We start from the raw sequence: 16,112 nt of genomic DNA, 5'->3' as shown, positions 1-16,112 counted from the left end.
TGCTACCGGAGGGCCTATAGAATATTCCCAGGAGGGTAACTGCTCCTTTCTTGTTCCTAACTTCCACCCATATTGACTCTAGAGAGGATCCTTCTACATTATCTGCCCTTTCTCCAGCTGTAACAGTGTCCCTGACCAGTATCGCCACCCCTCCTCCTCTTCTCCCCCCTCCCTATCCCTTTTAAAACACTGAAAACCAGGAATATTCAATATCCATTCCTGCCCTGATGTCAGCCATGTCTCTGTAATAGCCACAATATCGTAGTCCCATGTACTTATCCAAGCTCTCAGTTCATCTCCCTTATTCCTGATGCTTCTTGCATTTAAGTAAATGCACTTTAGCCCATCCACCTTTCTACTTTAATAGCCTGTACTCTGCTTCTCCTTCCTGTCAGATCTGGCTTTTCCCCATCTTCCTCTGACCTACTCCTCTGGTTCCCTTCCCCCTCGCAATCTAGTTTAAACCCTCCTGAACCACCCTAGCAAACCTGGCTGCAAGGATATTGGCCCCCGTCTGGTTCAGGTGTAACCCGTCCTCTCTGTACAGGTCCCACCTTCCCCAGAAGAGATCCCAATGATCCAAAAATCTAAAACCCTCCCTCCTGCACCAACTTCTCAGCCACGCATTTATTTGCCATCTCCTCCTATTCCTACCTTCACTATCGCGTGGCACCGGCAGCAATCCCAAGATTGCTACCCTTGAGGTCCTGTTCCTCAGCCTTCTGCCTAGCTCACTAAACTCACTTTTCAGGACCTCATCCCTCTTCCTACCTACGTCGTTGGTACCAACATGAACCACGACTTCTGGCTGTTCTCCCTCCCGCTCTAGAATCCTGTGGACCTGATCAGTGACGCCCCGGACCCTGGCACCTGAAAGGCAACATACCATCCAGGATTCATGCTCACTGCCACAGAACCTCCTATCTGTTTCCCTATCGAGTCCCCTATCACTACTGCCTTCCTCTTCTCCTCCCTTCCCTTCCGAGCAGCAGGACTGATTCCAGTGTCATTGACCTGGCTACTGCTGCTAGGCCCCGGCAGGTCATCTCCCTCAACAGCTTCCAAAGCAGAAAACCTGTTATAGAGGCACCATGCTTACCCAACCATATTTAATTAGTATCTTTACTTTATTGTTCATATTTTTTTGTAACATAGAAGGAGGTCATTTGGCCATCGAATTGAAGGAGGTCATTTGGTCATTTGGCTTTATCAGCTCTCAGAACATTCCCTTCAATCCGTTCGCCCAGCTTATTTTCCTTGTACCCCAATCTCTCTTAACTGATAAGCCACCCCTGATTTGTTCTTGACACCCAGCCAGTAGAAACATCATCTCTGGATCCACTCTATTAAGTCCACAAGAATTTTGTATGTTTCAATTAGATCACTCTCCTTCTAAACTTAAGAAAATATAGGCTGGTCTGCTAAATCCCTCAAATGACAAGCCCTCAATCACATGAATCAATTTAGTGAGCCTGCACTGCATTCCCTCTATCGTACATATATCCCTCCTTAGGCAGGGGGACCAAACCTATAGACATCTCCCTAGGGCACTATATAATTGCAGTAATACGTCTCTACTCCCCTCCTCTTACAATAAGGGCCATCATTTGGCATGCCTTCATAATTGCTTGCTGAACCTACAACCTGTGTACAAGGACAGCCAGGTCCTCCAAACACCAATACCTTTCAATCTCTCATCATTTAAAATACTCTGCATTTCCCACTTTTCCATGAAAGTGGCTGATCTCAACATTTTCCTCAGATTGGTTTATTCCTCTTGTCCATTTTCTGCCTGTTAATTAATTCTCAGTCCAAGGCAGAATATCATTCCTTATGCCATGCACTTTAATTTTCTGAAATAATCTCATGAGGCACATTATCAAAAGTCTTCTTAAAGTTCAAATACATCACATTAACTGCTCTACCCATTTCTATTCTGTTATCTCCCAGAAATTCACCTTTTCCCCTATCATAAATGTATCTTGTCTCTGCCCAAGCCTATAATTATTTTCATAGTACCGTGTTACCACCTCCTTGATAATAGATTTAGGCATTTTCTCTGCTATTGATGCCAGGCTAATTTGTCCACAGAACACAATTTCTCTTATTCTCCTTTCTTAAATTTGCCACCTTTCAATCTGTGGGATCCATTCTAGAACCTATGGGATTTTGGAAGACTACAGCCAGTTCATTTATTTGGTTCAGATCCACCTCCTGCATAATCTGAGCATGTGGTCATCAGGTCCTGGGACTTTCTCCAATAGTAAATATTTAAGTAAATGGGAAAATAGTTTTTTTTGTATTTTGAAAATATTTTGTTCTGTAGCAATCTTCAGGTATTGTGGTGTGAAAGTTTAGCACCAGAGAGGTTCAGGAATCAGGCCTGTCAAGACATTTTTTGGGGAGAGTCCTGGTTGTAAAGGCTTTTGTACACTTTACACTATATTATACAGCTATGAAACACTTACAATATTGTGCAAAGTAATAATCCAAAAAATTGGAGACGCTGCCTAATTTTGCAGCACAGCAGGTGCCATTTCAAAAGGTAGTTCATAGATAGTAAAGTTCATTGAAATGTCTTAAGGAGCTGAAGATTTGATGCAGTGTTCTAGAAATGCAAGATCTTCCAGTTTTTTTTCTACCAAGATCTCAACATTAGGAAAGGAGCATCTTTCCTTCCCTGACAACTGTAAACTTTTAAACCCAACTTGGGATGTCTAATGCTGGTTCAATTAACAATGAGTTACCTAGAGGTCAGAATTGGAAGAGCAGAAAAAGGTACCGTGAGGTCATGGGGGAATCTGAGAACAAGTATAAGAATTTTACAATCAAAACATTGCTGGGACAGAAGCCAAAATGTAGACTGTTTTGTTTCTCATTTAGCAGACTACACCAAAGGGCCTGTTTTATCAAAATGTTAACTATTTCTAATGATAAAACATTGTTTACAAATCGAACATGTAATAATATTATACTCCTTTTGAAAGAATTTAGTTTCTATGATTTCACAAATTATTGCTATTAGAACCACATGTGTCATTCACAAAGCACGAATGCATGACAACCTTCATACCTACTTCTAGTTCCATATGAGTACAGCAGGCCAGACCCTTACTGGCTACATTTTCTAATGCATCTCTGCTGAGGCCAAAATAATGTCCATCATACTTCATTGTCTCAATAAATTTCCCCTGTACAAAAACATACAAATAGGAAGAGCAGTTAACACCTCACTGTTACAATGTCATGAAAAATTGATAATTAAAAGCAAGAGTTTCATGTTTTGATTTAAAAACAAATTTGAAGCAGCAAAAAGGCAATGTATTTCTTAATCCATCTATGATATTTTCTTGCTTCAAAGATCATGGGAAAACCTTTTAAAAGAACTGTCTCCTGGCTTTCATCATTTTGGAGTTTAGAATACCTTTGAAAACCTGAGTGAATACAAGAGTAGTCAAATGTAGGACCAGATTTGGAATTTGGAAAACTGACAAGCAGCACCACAGAGAAAAAAAAATTAGAATTTATTTAATTTTTATTCTTTAAATCAAGAGAAATCCGCTAATACAGTGTTGTGATTTTAACTTTATAAAAGATGGAAGAAATCTTCCTTCATATAACAGATAACTTGTTTAATTTAGCTTGACAAAAAATGAATATTTTACTTAATGACAAATTGCATTTTTGTAATTGCAGCAAGGAACCATATAACAAATCACTTTAACATAATGGTCCTAGGTGTCTTAAATAGGATAGCAGAGAATAAAAGCAATGAATTCATCTAAGGTTACAGATGAGCCCACAACCTAGAACAGAGCCTAACATAGCACAGCATTAAGTGTGAAGTGCCTCAAAATAAGTTTTGCCCAGAATAGATTACTTCTGGGTAAAACTGGATCAGGCACTTCAGGGCAGTTTCCACTTTAATGTGTTTACCTTTCCCTGGAATCAGACATGCACCTGATTATATTGCTGGTCACACAAGACACATTTCTACCCCAGCTGGTATAAATTGGAGCTCAAAGCTCCACACAACTTCTCAGTAAAACTAGGGCCATTTTGTGCTATCTTCTTGCTTTTGTCATTATTTAAAGAGATGTTCTATTGTTTTTGGGAGACTTGACTGGGCAGCCTCACAAATGACTGCAGATTGCTCAGATACCTGCCAAAGTCCACAGAGTGTTCTGCAAATGACATGAATTGTCTTTTACAGTGACTTGCTTCTGTGCTATTCATTCAATATGTGCCCATCTGTTGAGACTACCAGAAGTTTTGGAATAGGCATAGTAGGCCATTCAGCAACGATAGGGGTATTTACAGTAGGAGGCAAAGATGTGTCCATCTGCAGAGACCCTACTCCAGAGAGTCTTCAGAGACACCACTTCCTACCTAGAGCTGTCTGATTACCAACTCATTTACAAGCTCAGGTTTTCTAAGATAGCCATCGTAAAGAAGTGTGACATTCTGCAGGATGACCACCAGCTACACTCTTGTTGATGGGCTGCTTTCTGCATGGAGGTCAAGATCACGCCAGGCAGCAGAAATCTCTGCCAGATCTCTCAATCTACTGCTCACTGCAGTTTCTGAGAGGTCACCCAGACTCCCTACTCACGAAGGAATGACTTCAAAGCAGAAGGTGTCATCTGGGGCATTACCAAGTATTGTTGGTTCCCCATAAATGCAAGCAGCCATTGACTGGACTCTTGTACCCAAAAGGGCTCTGATTAATGACCTAGGCCTTTGCATCAACAAATAAGATTTCCACTCCTTAAATGTACAATTGGTCACTGACCACAAGAAGAATTAGTTAATGTTCAATGCCAAGTTTCCTGGCATGATCCTTCACTCTGAGTGAGTACACACTACTGGATATCTTCAGTAGACAACTCTGCCCTAAGAGATGGACTCAGATTAGTATTTACTTCCATGGCTACTCACACCAGTTTGGATTCCAACTACAACAGCGAGCACTGCTCCAACAAGCCACTAAAGTAGCAGAACAATACTGAAAAATGCCCTCAAAGATTATATTCTACTAACGCATCGGTTGTAAATAGCATCCAGGTGTAGAAACTTCATAGTGGTGTGAGATGTGCTACAAAACCTTGCCAACTGCAAACAACGGCAGCTGCTGAGGGGACAGCAGCATGGAGACCTGGAGCCTCGTGGCATGAGGCAGGGCCTGAAGATCTGCAGGAGCAAGAGGAGCAGAAGGATAAAGAAGGCTACCAGGGGATATTCCTGCTGAGCAGAAAGAGGCATGGGCTATAAGGGACTCTCTAATAGATGCCCTTCATTTTTTCTTTGCCATAAGAACCCTAATAACTAATAAGCTGGTGGTTAATTGCAGGGCACTTGCAGATGGCAGGTACTGCAGCCACTGTGTGTCAGTGTGAAGAGAATGACTGTTTAGGATGAGGTTGATGGGGTGCTAATCAAGTGGACTGCTTTGCCCTATATGATGACAAGCTTCTTTGAGAATTGCCTGGATGAGTAGAGCACCAACAAGTGGAGGTTACTCCATTAGTCTCCTAACTTGTGCCTTGTGGATGGTGGAAGGGCCTTGGGGGTATCAGGAGGTGAGTCACTTGCTGCAAGATCCCTAAACCCTGACCTACTCTTATAGCCACTGCATTTTTTTAGGCTGGTCCAGTTGGTCACTCCCAGGAAATTGATGGTGGGGGACTTGGTGATGGTAATGTCATTGAATGTCAAGAGTACATGGTTAGACCTCTTTTATTGGAGATGTCAGGCTTTTCTGTGGTATGAATGTTATCTAGGTCTTGCTGTATGCAGGCATACTGTTCATTTACTCAGGAGTTGCAATGGAATTGAACATTATGCTATCATTTGCAAAAAACCTTACATCTTACCTTATGATGCAAGGAAGATCACTGATGAAAATCAAAAAAACTGCAGAAGCTGGAAATCTGAAATAAGAACAGAACTGCTGGAAACACAGCTCTTAGAAAGGAAACACAGCCATGGACCTGATATGTTATCTGTTTCTATTTCCACAGATGCTGCCTGGTCTGCTGAGGTTTCAAGCATTTTCTATGATCACTGAGGAAGCCTAGGACAATATCAGGGGCTGGAAGGTTTGACCTCTGATACCCACAGTCATTTTCCTTTGTGCAAGGTATGACTCCAATCACTGACTTCACTTTTACCAGGACACCTTAATGCTACACTTTAGCAAATGCTGCCTCGACATCACATCTCCTCTGAAATCAACGGGAGAGCCCAGACAAAAAACTGTGGTGCAGGTGCACCTGCACTGATTGTTGCACATCAGTGAATGATCCTGATACAATTACTTTAGATGTTGTGACAAACAATTATGTACTTTCTGAACAGCGGTACCTTGCTTAAAGAACTATGATCTTAACACAAAATATACTTTCCTCAGAGAAGATCCACTCTTCAGGTGCAAACATTGGCCAAAACCTTCAACCTTTTGGGATGCTGTTATCAATCAATGTTAGCTAGTCACCACTGTAGCCAAAGCAATTGGAAGTAATGCACTTCACAATTTATTGATCAGATTGACATACATTGATGGACTAACATTTCAATAAAGTCTACACTCATTCAGGAATGAGAAATCCCTCACAGAACTTTAAGTGAAGTTCATTTCAGGCCAATTCACCAAATGACTATTTCAAGATATTCTAATCAGAAAGAACTAATGAAGACTCAAGCAGCAGAAACACCACATTTTGCACAGCTCAGAAACCGAGTACTGTATTCTCCCCACGTTCCCCCTGCCTGTTATCCTGAGAAGTGATTAGAGGAAAACAGTGGGCCTCTTTAACCTGAAAAGACAAAATTGAAGACAGCTGCACTTAAAGGCTGCATCCACAACTCCTTCATGGTTATGCAGCACCATGTCTCCTGTAATTCAAAAGGGATGTAGTAATCACAATTAAACACTGATAATGAACAACCTGGAAGGTTTTGCGTTACCTCAGTTTGCAAGGTGGCTCACATTTTTGTGGCCGTATGCTTATGAGGAGGAGGATTGTCTCCTCCATGAGGTCACTTCCATGCAAGTGACCACCCTTCTATACCTTACTGTTTCAGCCTAAGTGGAGGAGATGGACATTGAATCACTTTCCAATACATACATTATAAGGTTAACCTATGTGAAGGGTCAATGGTGGGGTGAGATATGGGATGCTGGGGTTTGTGTGTGTGTGTGAATACATGTGTGCTTGTCTGCGTGTGTGCGCTTGTCTGCACGTGCGTGTGTGTGTGTGGGCGCGTGCGTGACTCACCTCTATAAATCTTGGTCATGAAATTTTCTGTGGGATACCTTCTTTGACAATGCATGTCATTGTAGGGGGAGACTATATGAGCCATCTAACAGTCCTGGAAATAGATGGCTCATATAGTTCACCCTCCCTCCCCCCCCCCCCCCCCCCCCACCCCCCCCCCCCCCCCCCCCCCCCCCCAACACACAAACACACAAGCCTTCTTGGCACGTGTTATTTATCAGCACTTCAATCCATCTTTCAGAAAATCTGGGAGCTCTTTTCCTCTCCCCTATACTACTCTCATCTACATGGTAGCTATAATTTGTATTGTTATGCAAACACAATTCAGGAGCAGGAAGAGGCCACTTGAGTCTGCTCTAGTTGCAACAGGGAGTGAGACTTGAAGGACTATATCCTCCTCTGGTTGTTGCAAGGCTAAGTGTCAGCTACTCTGTTGAATTGAGTATGGTCCCATCAAAGATCACTTAAGTTACATTTTAAAGCTTTTCTCTGGGCTTAGAACAACCAGGTGCAGTTTCAAACTTGGTTTTGACCAATTTCACAATGTTTTTTTTGAGGGGGACCTAATTTAGCACTCTGCCAAAAATAGCTGCAATCTAATTTCTATTTGGAATTTTCCATCCCATGCAAAGGAGGACACTCAGCTGAGTACATTCAAGATCCAGACTGGTAGAGTTTTGCACACTAATGTTATTGAGGGATAGGAGGATCAGGTAGAATTGATGAGATAATGAAAAAGCTACTATCCTATTGAACAGTAAAACTGGTCTAAAAGACAGTGTAACCTATTTCCATTTCATTTATTCAATGTAGTTCTTAAAAACCATTTTAGTCAACTAGGTCACAGAATTTATTCCAATATTCAACAGACTGTTGTAAACCTGCATGGCAATGAGGGTGCCAAGACCACCCTTAATATAACTGCTCTGAATAGGAAAAAAAATCAGCAGGAGTTTCCAATCCTTATTATTGTTCTATGTCACCAAGCTCCAAACCATTTGCTGGAAAGCATATGTAGCTAGACACAGGGGACTGATAGGTTTGGATTCCACAGCACTACTTCCCAAAGTCAATAAACTGCTAGTCATCACTATGTAGAGTCAGCAGGAGAACTGGGCATGCTAATGAACTCCTGGAAGGCTACGAGCTCCCCTGTGTCACCAGCAGTAAACTAATGAGTCAACTTTTCTAGGAGAGGAGAAAATTGGAAAATACTGGTGATTAAAGTGAACAAGTAGAATAATAAAGAGGATCACACAGCGTGACAGATGGAATGCAGTGTACAGAACACTTGGGGCTCATCAGTAACTGTTCCTTCACTGCAGTGAAATAAATGCTGCATCCCAGTTGTCATAGTGGTTTACCCTCTATTTACCTGGTTTGTCCTTCATCAGATTTTGAAATAAAAATTTTGGATTTGGATCAGAATTTTTCTGAAAAGTGAATCTTAATCAAGAAATTCAAGGCAAGCAACAATTTTCCTATCTCACTATTCTGTAACGTCAAGCTGCTTTGTACCAGACAAATATAAAGGAGATAACTGCAGGGTGAGAAATACCAAGTCAGCCCAGATTCTTCTTTAGTTCAGAGCTGCCCAGGTCAAATGCTCAAAGCAGGTCAGCTGCACAGCCTGGTACATAATCAACTAAACCAGGCCAGACAGAGAAAATAATCCTGAAAGGGGTCACAAAGTAGAAGTAGAAATAAAATGAAAATGCATTAGTCCCAGTGAGATATGGGAAACCAGCACCAAATTATGGTGTAGTTTAATTAAGAACTTAATAATGATATATGCAATCTTTACCTCATTTAAATTACAGAATTAAAATATGAAAATGGAAATGAGTCACAGAACAATAGTCACACGAGAGTACTGGATTACAGATTGCTGGGATAGGAAATCTAAGTGCACGAATCCTAGCAAAATGTGTTTCCTGATTTTGGCTATTTCATGAGAAACTGCAACACAGATGGCAGACAGGATAGAAGCAGAAACTGAAGGCGCAGAAGTCACTTCCAGTCAACCTCAACTTGCTGTTATGCGGCTTATTCTCTCTCTATGATGATTAATACCATATAATGCCCACAAAGAAAAAATATAAAATATATTTTAAGAAAACTGGAGAACCTCAGGAAAATGAAGAGAAACAATCAATAAGATAATGCCATTTTTCTGACAAAGATTTACAAACACTCATTGAAGTGAGATTGATTATTGAACTCACTGAACTTTGCTCAGTGGCAAGAGTATGCACAGTGATTTAAATTACGCACATACCAAACATGTTAATGTGCTTAATGATTCTTGTGGGGGCTTGTGCATCTACTTGGTCATCCTGCATTGTTCCTGTTCCGTGTAAAATATCATGGCTCAGGCACCAAGCATGTGGGACACATAATATCTGTGGTACAATTTTTTTTACAATCATATATGTTGCTTAACATGGTGAAACATCTCAAGTTGCTACGTCAAGTAATATGTAAAAGTAGTAAGTAATTAATAAGAGATGGAAAGGAGGAAGGCACTGCCTGAAATTTGTGGAAACATCAGCATTCTTTGCATTACTACAAGCAACCTCAACATTTCAATGCAATTGCTGAAGTCCTAAAGTTGCAGTCAGTGGTTTGTAGTTACTTTTCAAACAAATATCCTCACCGAATCTGCTACAGTGAGGAATTCAGCTAAACTTCCTGTGCCAGGTGGAGCCTGGTGCAGACAGTTTCTCCGTTTTGTTGGTTAATGAGCTTTGGAAGTTTTTCAGTATTTTTATAGGTAAGTCTTGTTCTGGTACCCCCACAATCCCTGTGTCATGGAAGACCCTGTAAATGCATAGGGCCTCACAAGTTCCTGATTGGGCAAATTACGTCAGGTAAGTTTGTACTTTGTTAAATGGGCAGGAGCAAGTGTGGGCAATTCTCCACTATCTTCAGCTCTTGGGCTATTAGATCATTCACAGAAAGTAGGAGGATTAATGAAGTTGACAAACAAGCACTTTTAAAAGACGTAAGTTTCAACAACCTTTTACATGAGGAGAAACATCATTAACAGAGAGAGATTAGGAAACAAATTCTCAATGCAAGGCTGATATGGCTGAAGGCTCTACACCAAGTTGGAACAAAAGGGGAAGGGTATATGCATAACCCATATCCATTACTGGGGTGAAGTAAATTGGTCTGCATGGTTAAAGGACATAAGATGAACTGATGATCTTAAAGATGATGAAAAATTTGAATTCTATGTGCTGTGGCAGAGCAAGCTAGAGTGGGATGGTCAGGGGAAATTAACTGGATTCAGCGAAGCCAGCAAGGTTTGGGATTGCTTGGAGTTTGCTGTATTGCAGAATTTGAAACCTGGTGAGGATAACAACGAAGAACTCCTTTGAAGGCAAAAGAAGCAGGTACTGAGGGTTTCGAAGGTAGTGGAGTTGAGGTGGTCGCTATGGACAATAGTTAAGATATGAGGAAGGACTAATATTATTGAACTGGTTTGTGGTTTGATTGCTACCCACATTCAAGCAGCCACAAAGTTGTATGGCAAGTTGGAATCTTAGCTGAAGATGCACAGAATATTGCAAAAACCAAGTATGATAGCTAGTATTTAACTAGAAGAAGTCCCAGTTCATTTACAATGTCAGACATCACACAACAACAGTTGTGGAGTGGAAAATAAAATCAAAGAGGTAAAAGTGGGTAGTGTCAACATTAAATATTGTAGTATTGATACATTAGCTTGTCCAACAAGTCTTTCCTACATTCACCAAGTATGATGACCAACACCAAGAGACAACATTAAGAAGTTTAGGAAGGTTAGATCATTGTGGTATACTGAAGGCAACTTTGTAAGCTTTGAAGAAGAATCTACTGCAGATATACTTACAGAACCCACATCTTGGTGGGAGCTCGCAAAGAATTTCAGAAAACATTATAATAAATTCATAATGCCAAATCATTGACTGTCAGGTAATTCTTACCATTTGAACCATTTCTTCAAACTCTTCATCAGATACAAAATGATAATCAAGTCCATTCTCTTCACCAAGGTAAGGACTTCGGCTTGTGTGGCTGATGCTGAAAATAAAGTTAAACTGATGCAAATTATTTTGTTGATGTGTCTCTTTAGAGAGGCAGCTCTGTAAGTGCTGGAAACCAATTGGATCTATAATAGTAGATATAACATTAAAAAAAATAGATGGTTTAAAACATGAGGTTTCAGAAACTCTTCAGTACATTAAAGTTTTGCTGGAGACATTGGGAAAGCAATATCCAAACTGCATGATGTGCAATAAACCAAGTCTGTTAGAGTCAGCAACCACAGACCTTGTACAAGTAATCTTACACAAACTGTGGGATAAGTCCAAAGCTGCAAGCAAAGCAACTTTGCTTCGATGATCTCCAGCCCTGTTTCATACACTCAGACAACCTTAATCAAGTTTCTGGAAACCTAAAATGAGTACGAGGATATCCAATTGTGTTTAGCAACTGGGTTTTAGATTAACTCCAATGCAAAATGCAAAAACACTACATCACATGATTAAATTTTTAATTCTAGATATCCTATAAATCTTAACAAGTGTACTACACCTGCACTCTTTTCTACCATAGAACCACCAATTTCTATTTTCATAAATTTCATACTCATCAAATTGCTTGGTAAGGAAGATTTTTGCACCTTTTTGCAACCAATGTCAGGTGCTCTCAGTGAGATATGAAGAAAAATGCAAGAAGAAAAAAAAATGGTCTGGTTACAGTGTACAGTCATAAATACATTCAAAGTAATATTCTTATGGTTTTGCTTGTTCATAATCTATGAAAACAGCAGTAATAATTCTGAAGCATAATGAAAATTGCTTCAAGTTATGGAGTTCCACTTCTATTCTAATGGGAAAATTGGGATCCATTAATCATTTAGAGTCACGGAGCTGCAGAGCACAGAAAAGGGCCCTTTGGCCCACCATGTCCATGTCAACCGTTTTCCTCATCTACACTAATCCCATTTTCCTACACTATGTCTTTGTCTTGCCTATTTAAGTGCCTAAATGCCTTAAATATAGTGATTGTATCTGAATCCACCATGTCCTCTGGCAGTGAGTTCCAGATATTAACTACTGTCTGTGTAAAAAAAACATTTCCCCCCAAATCCTCTTTGAAACTATTTCTTCTCACATTAAACCTACACCCTCTTGTTTTTGAGACCACTGCAATGGGAAAAAGATCCTGACAATCTACCCGATCTATGCCTCTTATAATTTATATACGTCTGTCAGAAGTCTCAGCCTCCTTTGCTCCACAGAAAACAAGTCCAGCCTTATCCAGTCTCTTCTCATACCAAAAGTCCTGTAAATCCAGCCAAAGTCCTGGTGAATCTTCTCTGCACTCTTTCCCAAAATGCATCACCTTGCACTTGTTGGGATTAAATTCCATATGCTCTACCAGCTTTCCATCTGATCTATATCGTGCCTTAGAAAACCTTCTTCACCATCACACTACCAATTTTCATGTCATCCACAAACATTCATAACCAAGTCGTTAATATACATCACAAACAACAAAGGTCCCAACAACTACTCCACTGGTCACAGACTTCCATTTGGAAAAATCAGAAAAGCATCCTTCCACCACCACGTTCTGCCTCTTATCAACAAGCCAATTTTGGATTCAGTTAGCCAGCTCACCTTGGATCCCACTTGTCCTAAACTTCTGGACCAGCCTTCTATGTGGGACTTTGTCAAATGCCTTACTAAAGTCCATATAGGCAATGTCTACTGCCCTGCCTTCATTAATCTTCTGAGATATCTCCTCAAAAGATGCAATTCAAATTAGTGAAGCAGGGCTTCCTCTGTCAAAAGCCACGCTGACTATCCCTGATCAACCCCATGCCTTTCCAAATGTACACAAATCCTACCCCTTAGGATTTTATCCAAAAATTTCCGTCACTAACGTAAGGCTCACCAGCCTGCAGTTACTTGGCTTATTCCTGCAGCCTTCCTTAAATAAAAGAATGTGGCGACTCACCGTCTAGTCAGGCGAACCGGCTCGGCAGTCGGGTCGCGCGGCGTCGGAGCGACGAGGTCCAAGGTGGCGGCGGGCCTCGTCTTTCCCGAGCGACGGGGAGAACCCGCGCGCGGGAAAGTCCTGATGACGTAGAACTTACGTCATTGCCGGTTGTTTTGGGCGGGAACATTGTCTCTTAAAGGGCCCGCGCAAGGGGGGAAAATAAACCAGTTCTGTTTGGCAATACTCCGACTAGAGTCTTGTTTTATTCCGCCGTAGCAACCTCTACATTGGTGACCCCGACGGTCCAAACGGCTTTTGTACCCGCGAAATGGACGACAGCGCAGCAGCCAACGCAGTGGCCCTCAAGCTGCCAACCTTTTGGTCACTTCGGCCCAGCGTCTGGTTTGACCAGGCCGAAGCGCAATTCCACCTTCGGCAGATCACTTCCGACTCCACGAAGTACTACCATGTGGTTAGCTCTCTGGACCAAGATACAGCTGCCCAGGATGGAGAATTCATCCAGTCGCCTCCGGAGGAAGATAAGTACCCGGCTTTCAAAGACCAATTGATCCGGACCTTCGGCCTCTCCCGTCGTGAGCGCGCCGCCCGCCTGCTTCATCTGGATGCCCTGGGGGACAGATCCCCATCCGCCCTAATGAATGAGATGCTGGCATTGGTGGAGGGACACAAGCCATGCCTGATGTTCGAACAGGCCTTCCTCGAACAGCTCCCCGATGACATCCACTTGCTGTTAGCTGACGCCGACTTCAGCAACCCACGTGAGGTGGCCGCCCGGTCAGATGTCATGTGGAGGGCCAAGCGCGAGAGCGGTTCGTCCGTCAGTCAAATCACCAGGCCGCGAGCCCAACGCCTGCCTCGCCCGGCCCCAGCAACCGAGCAGCCACGCCCCGGGAACGCAGACGACGACACGGGTGACCAGCTGTGCTTCTACCATCAGAGGTGGGGTGCGGAGGCCCGTCGACGCCGCCCACCCTGCAAGTTTCAGGGAAACGGCAGGGCCAGCCGCCGCTGATGGCTACGGCGGCTGGCCGCCGACAGAGCCTCCTCTTCGTTCAGGACAAGAAATCTGGACGGCGTTTCCTCGTTGATACTGGAGCGGAGGTCAGTATTTTGCCCCGGACATGCCGCGACACTCATGACAGGCCACCAGGTCCTCTACTCAATGCCGCCAACGGTACAACGGTACGGTCTTTCGGCACCCGTACGCTTCAATTACACTTTGGCGGCAGCCGTTTTACCTGGACCTTTACCCTTGCCACCGTCGCCCGACCACTCCTAGGAGCCGATTTCCTTCGGGTCCCACAACCTGTTAGTCGACCTGCGATGGAAGCGGTTAGTCCCACTCTAGCCTTCTCCAGGACCTATCCCCTGGGAGAAATCAGCCCACCAGCCCCGCGCCTGGACTCCATTTCCCTTTCTGGCGACGGTTTTGCCAAGCTCCTAGCCGAATTCCCATCGATTTTGGCACCTTCGTTTACAATTCTAGGCCCCACACGGGTACGACACCACATCATTACCACAGGGCCACCCCTTCATGCCCGTGCACGACGATTACCTCCAGACAAGCTCCGCCTGGCAAAGGAAGAGTTCCGTCACATGAGGAGCTGGGGATTGTTCGCAGGTCAGACAGCCCCTGGGCCTCCCCCCTGCACATGGTCCCCAAAGCCACCGGAGGGTGGAGGCCCTGCGGCGACTACCGCAGGCTGAATGACCCCACACCCCGGACCGCTATCCCATCCCTCACATCCAGGACTTTGCAGCGAATTTACAAGGGGCCCGCATCTTTTCCAAAGTGGACCTCGTTCGGGGATACCACCAAATCCCGGTCCATCCGGATGACGTCCCCAAAAACTGCCATTATCACCCCATTCGGCCTGTTCGAATTCCTTCGGATGCCGTTCGGCCTTGAAGAACGCCGCGCAGACTTCCAGCGGCTGATGGACGCGGTAGGCCGAGACCTGGACTTCGTGTTCATTTACTTGACGACATACTGATCACCAAGCCGTAACCGCCAGGAACACCTTTCCCACCTCCGCCAGCTCTATTCCCGCCTCCGCGATTTCGGCCTCACGATCAACCCGTCCAAGCGCCAATTCGGACTTGACTCTATTGATTTCCTCGGCCACAAAATCACCAGCGACGGATAACACCCCTACCCGCAAAGGTGGATGCTATCCGCCATTTTGCCCGCCCCGACACAGTCAAATGTCTACAGGAATTCCTTGGGATGGTCAACTTTTACCATCGTTTCATCCCTGCAGCAGCCCGTATCATGCGCCCTCTGTTCTCGCTGCTGGCTGGTAAGGGCAAGGACATCACCTGGACTGACGAGGCTGCGACTGCTTTCGTTAAGGCCAAAGACGCCCTGGCAGATGCCACGATGCTGGTACACCCCAGGACTGACGTCCCGACTGCCCTCACGGGAGAGTCGTCCAACAACCGCGGTAGGTGGGGTACTGAACAGCTACTCGAAGGCCGCTGGCAACCCTTGGAATTTTTCAGCAAGCACCTTAGACCGCCCGAACTGAAGTACAGCGCTTTTGATCGGGATCTTCTGGCGCTGCATCTGGCGGTCCGGCATTTCCGATACTTTCTAGAAGGCAGGCCTTTTCACCGCTTTCACCGATCATAAGCCTCTGTCCTTTGCCTTCTACAAAGTCGACGATCCCTGGTCAGCTTGTCAGCAGAGACATTTATCCTACATTTCCGAGTTCACAACTGACATTCAACATGTCTCCGGAAAGGATAATGTCGTTGCTGATGCACTTTCCAGACCAACCATCCACAACCTATCGTAGGGTGTCGACTACACGGCCCTAG

General features: G+C 43.7%; 1 protein-coding gene across 1 annotated transcript in view; it reads right to left on the bottom strand.

Moving 5' to 3' along the window:
• lrguk (leucine-rich repeats and guanylate kinase domain containing) overlaps positions 1 to 16,112 on the bottom strand; it is a 96,921-nt gene that overhangs the window by 25,962 nt on the left and 54,847 nt on the right. Inside the window, 2 exon segments of the mRNA XM_052034231.1 lie at positions 3,078 to 3,191; positions 11,249 to 11,345. Of these exon segments, the coding sequence (XP_051890191.1) occupies positions 3,078 to 3,191; positions 11,249 to 11,345 (211 nt within the window).

This window comes from Pristis pectinata, chromosome 19 (assembly GCF_009764475.1).
Source record: "Pristis pectinata isolate sPriPec2 chromosome 19, sPriPec2.1.pri, whole genome shotgun sequence".
Taxonomy (NCBI): domain Eukaryota; kingdom Metazoa; phylum Chordata; class Chondrichthyes; order Rhinopristiformes; family Pristidae; genus Pristis; species Pristis pectinata.
This window is presented reverse-complemented; position numbering and strand designations above follow the sequence as displayed.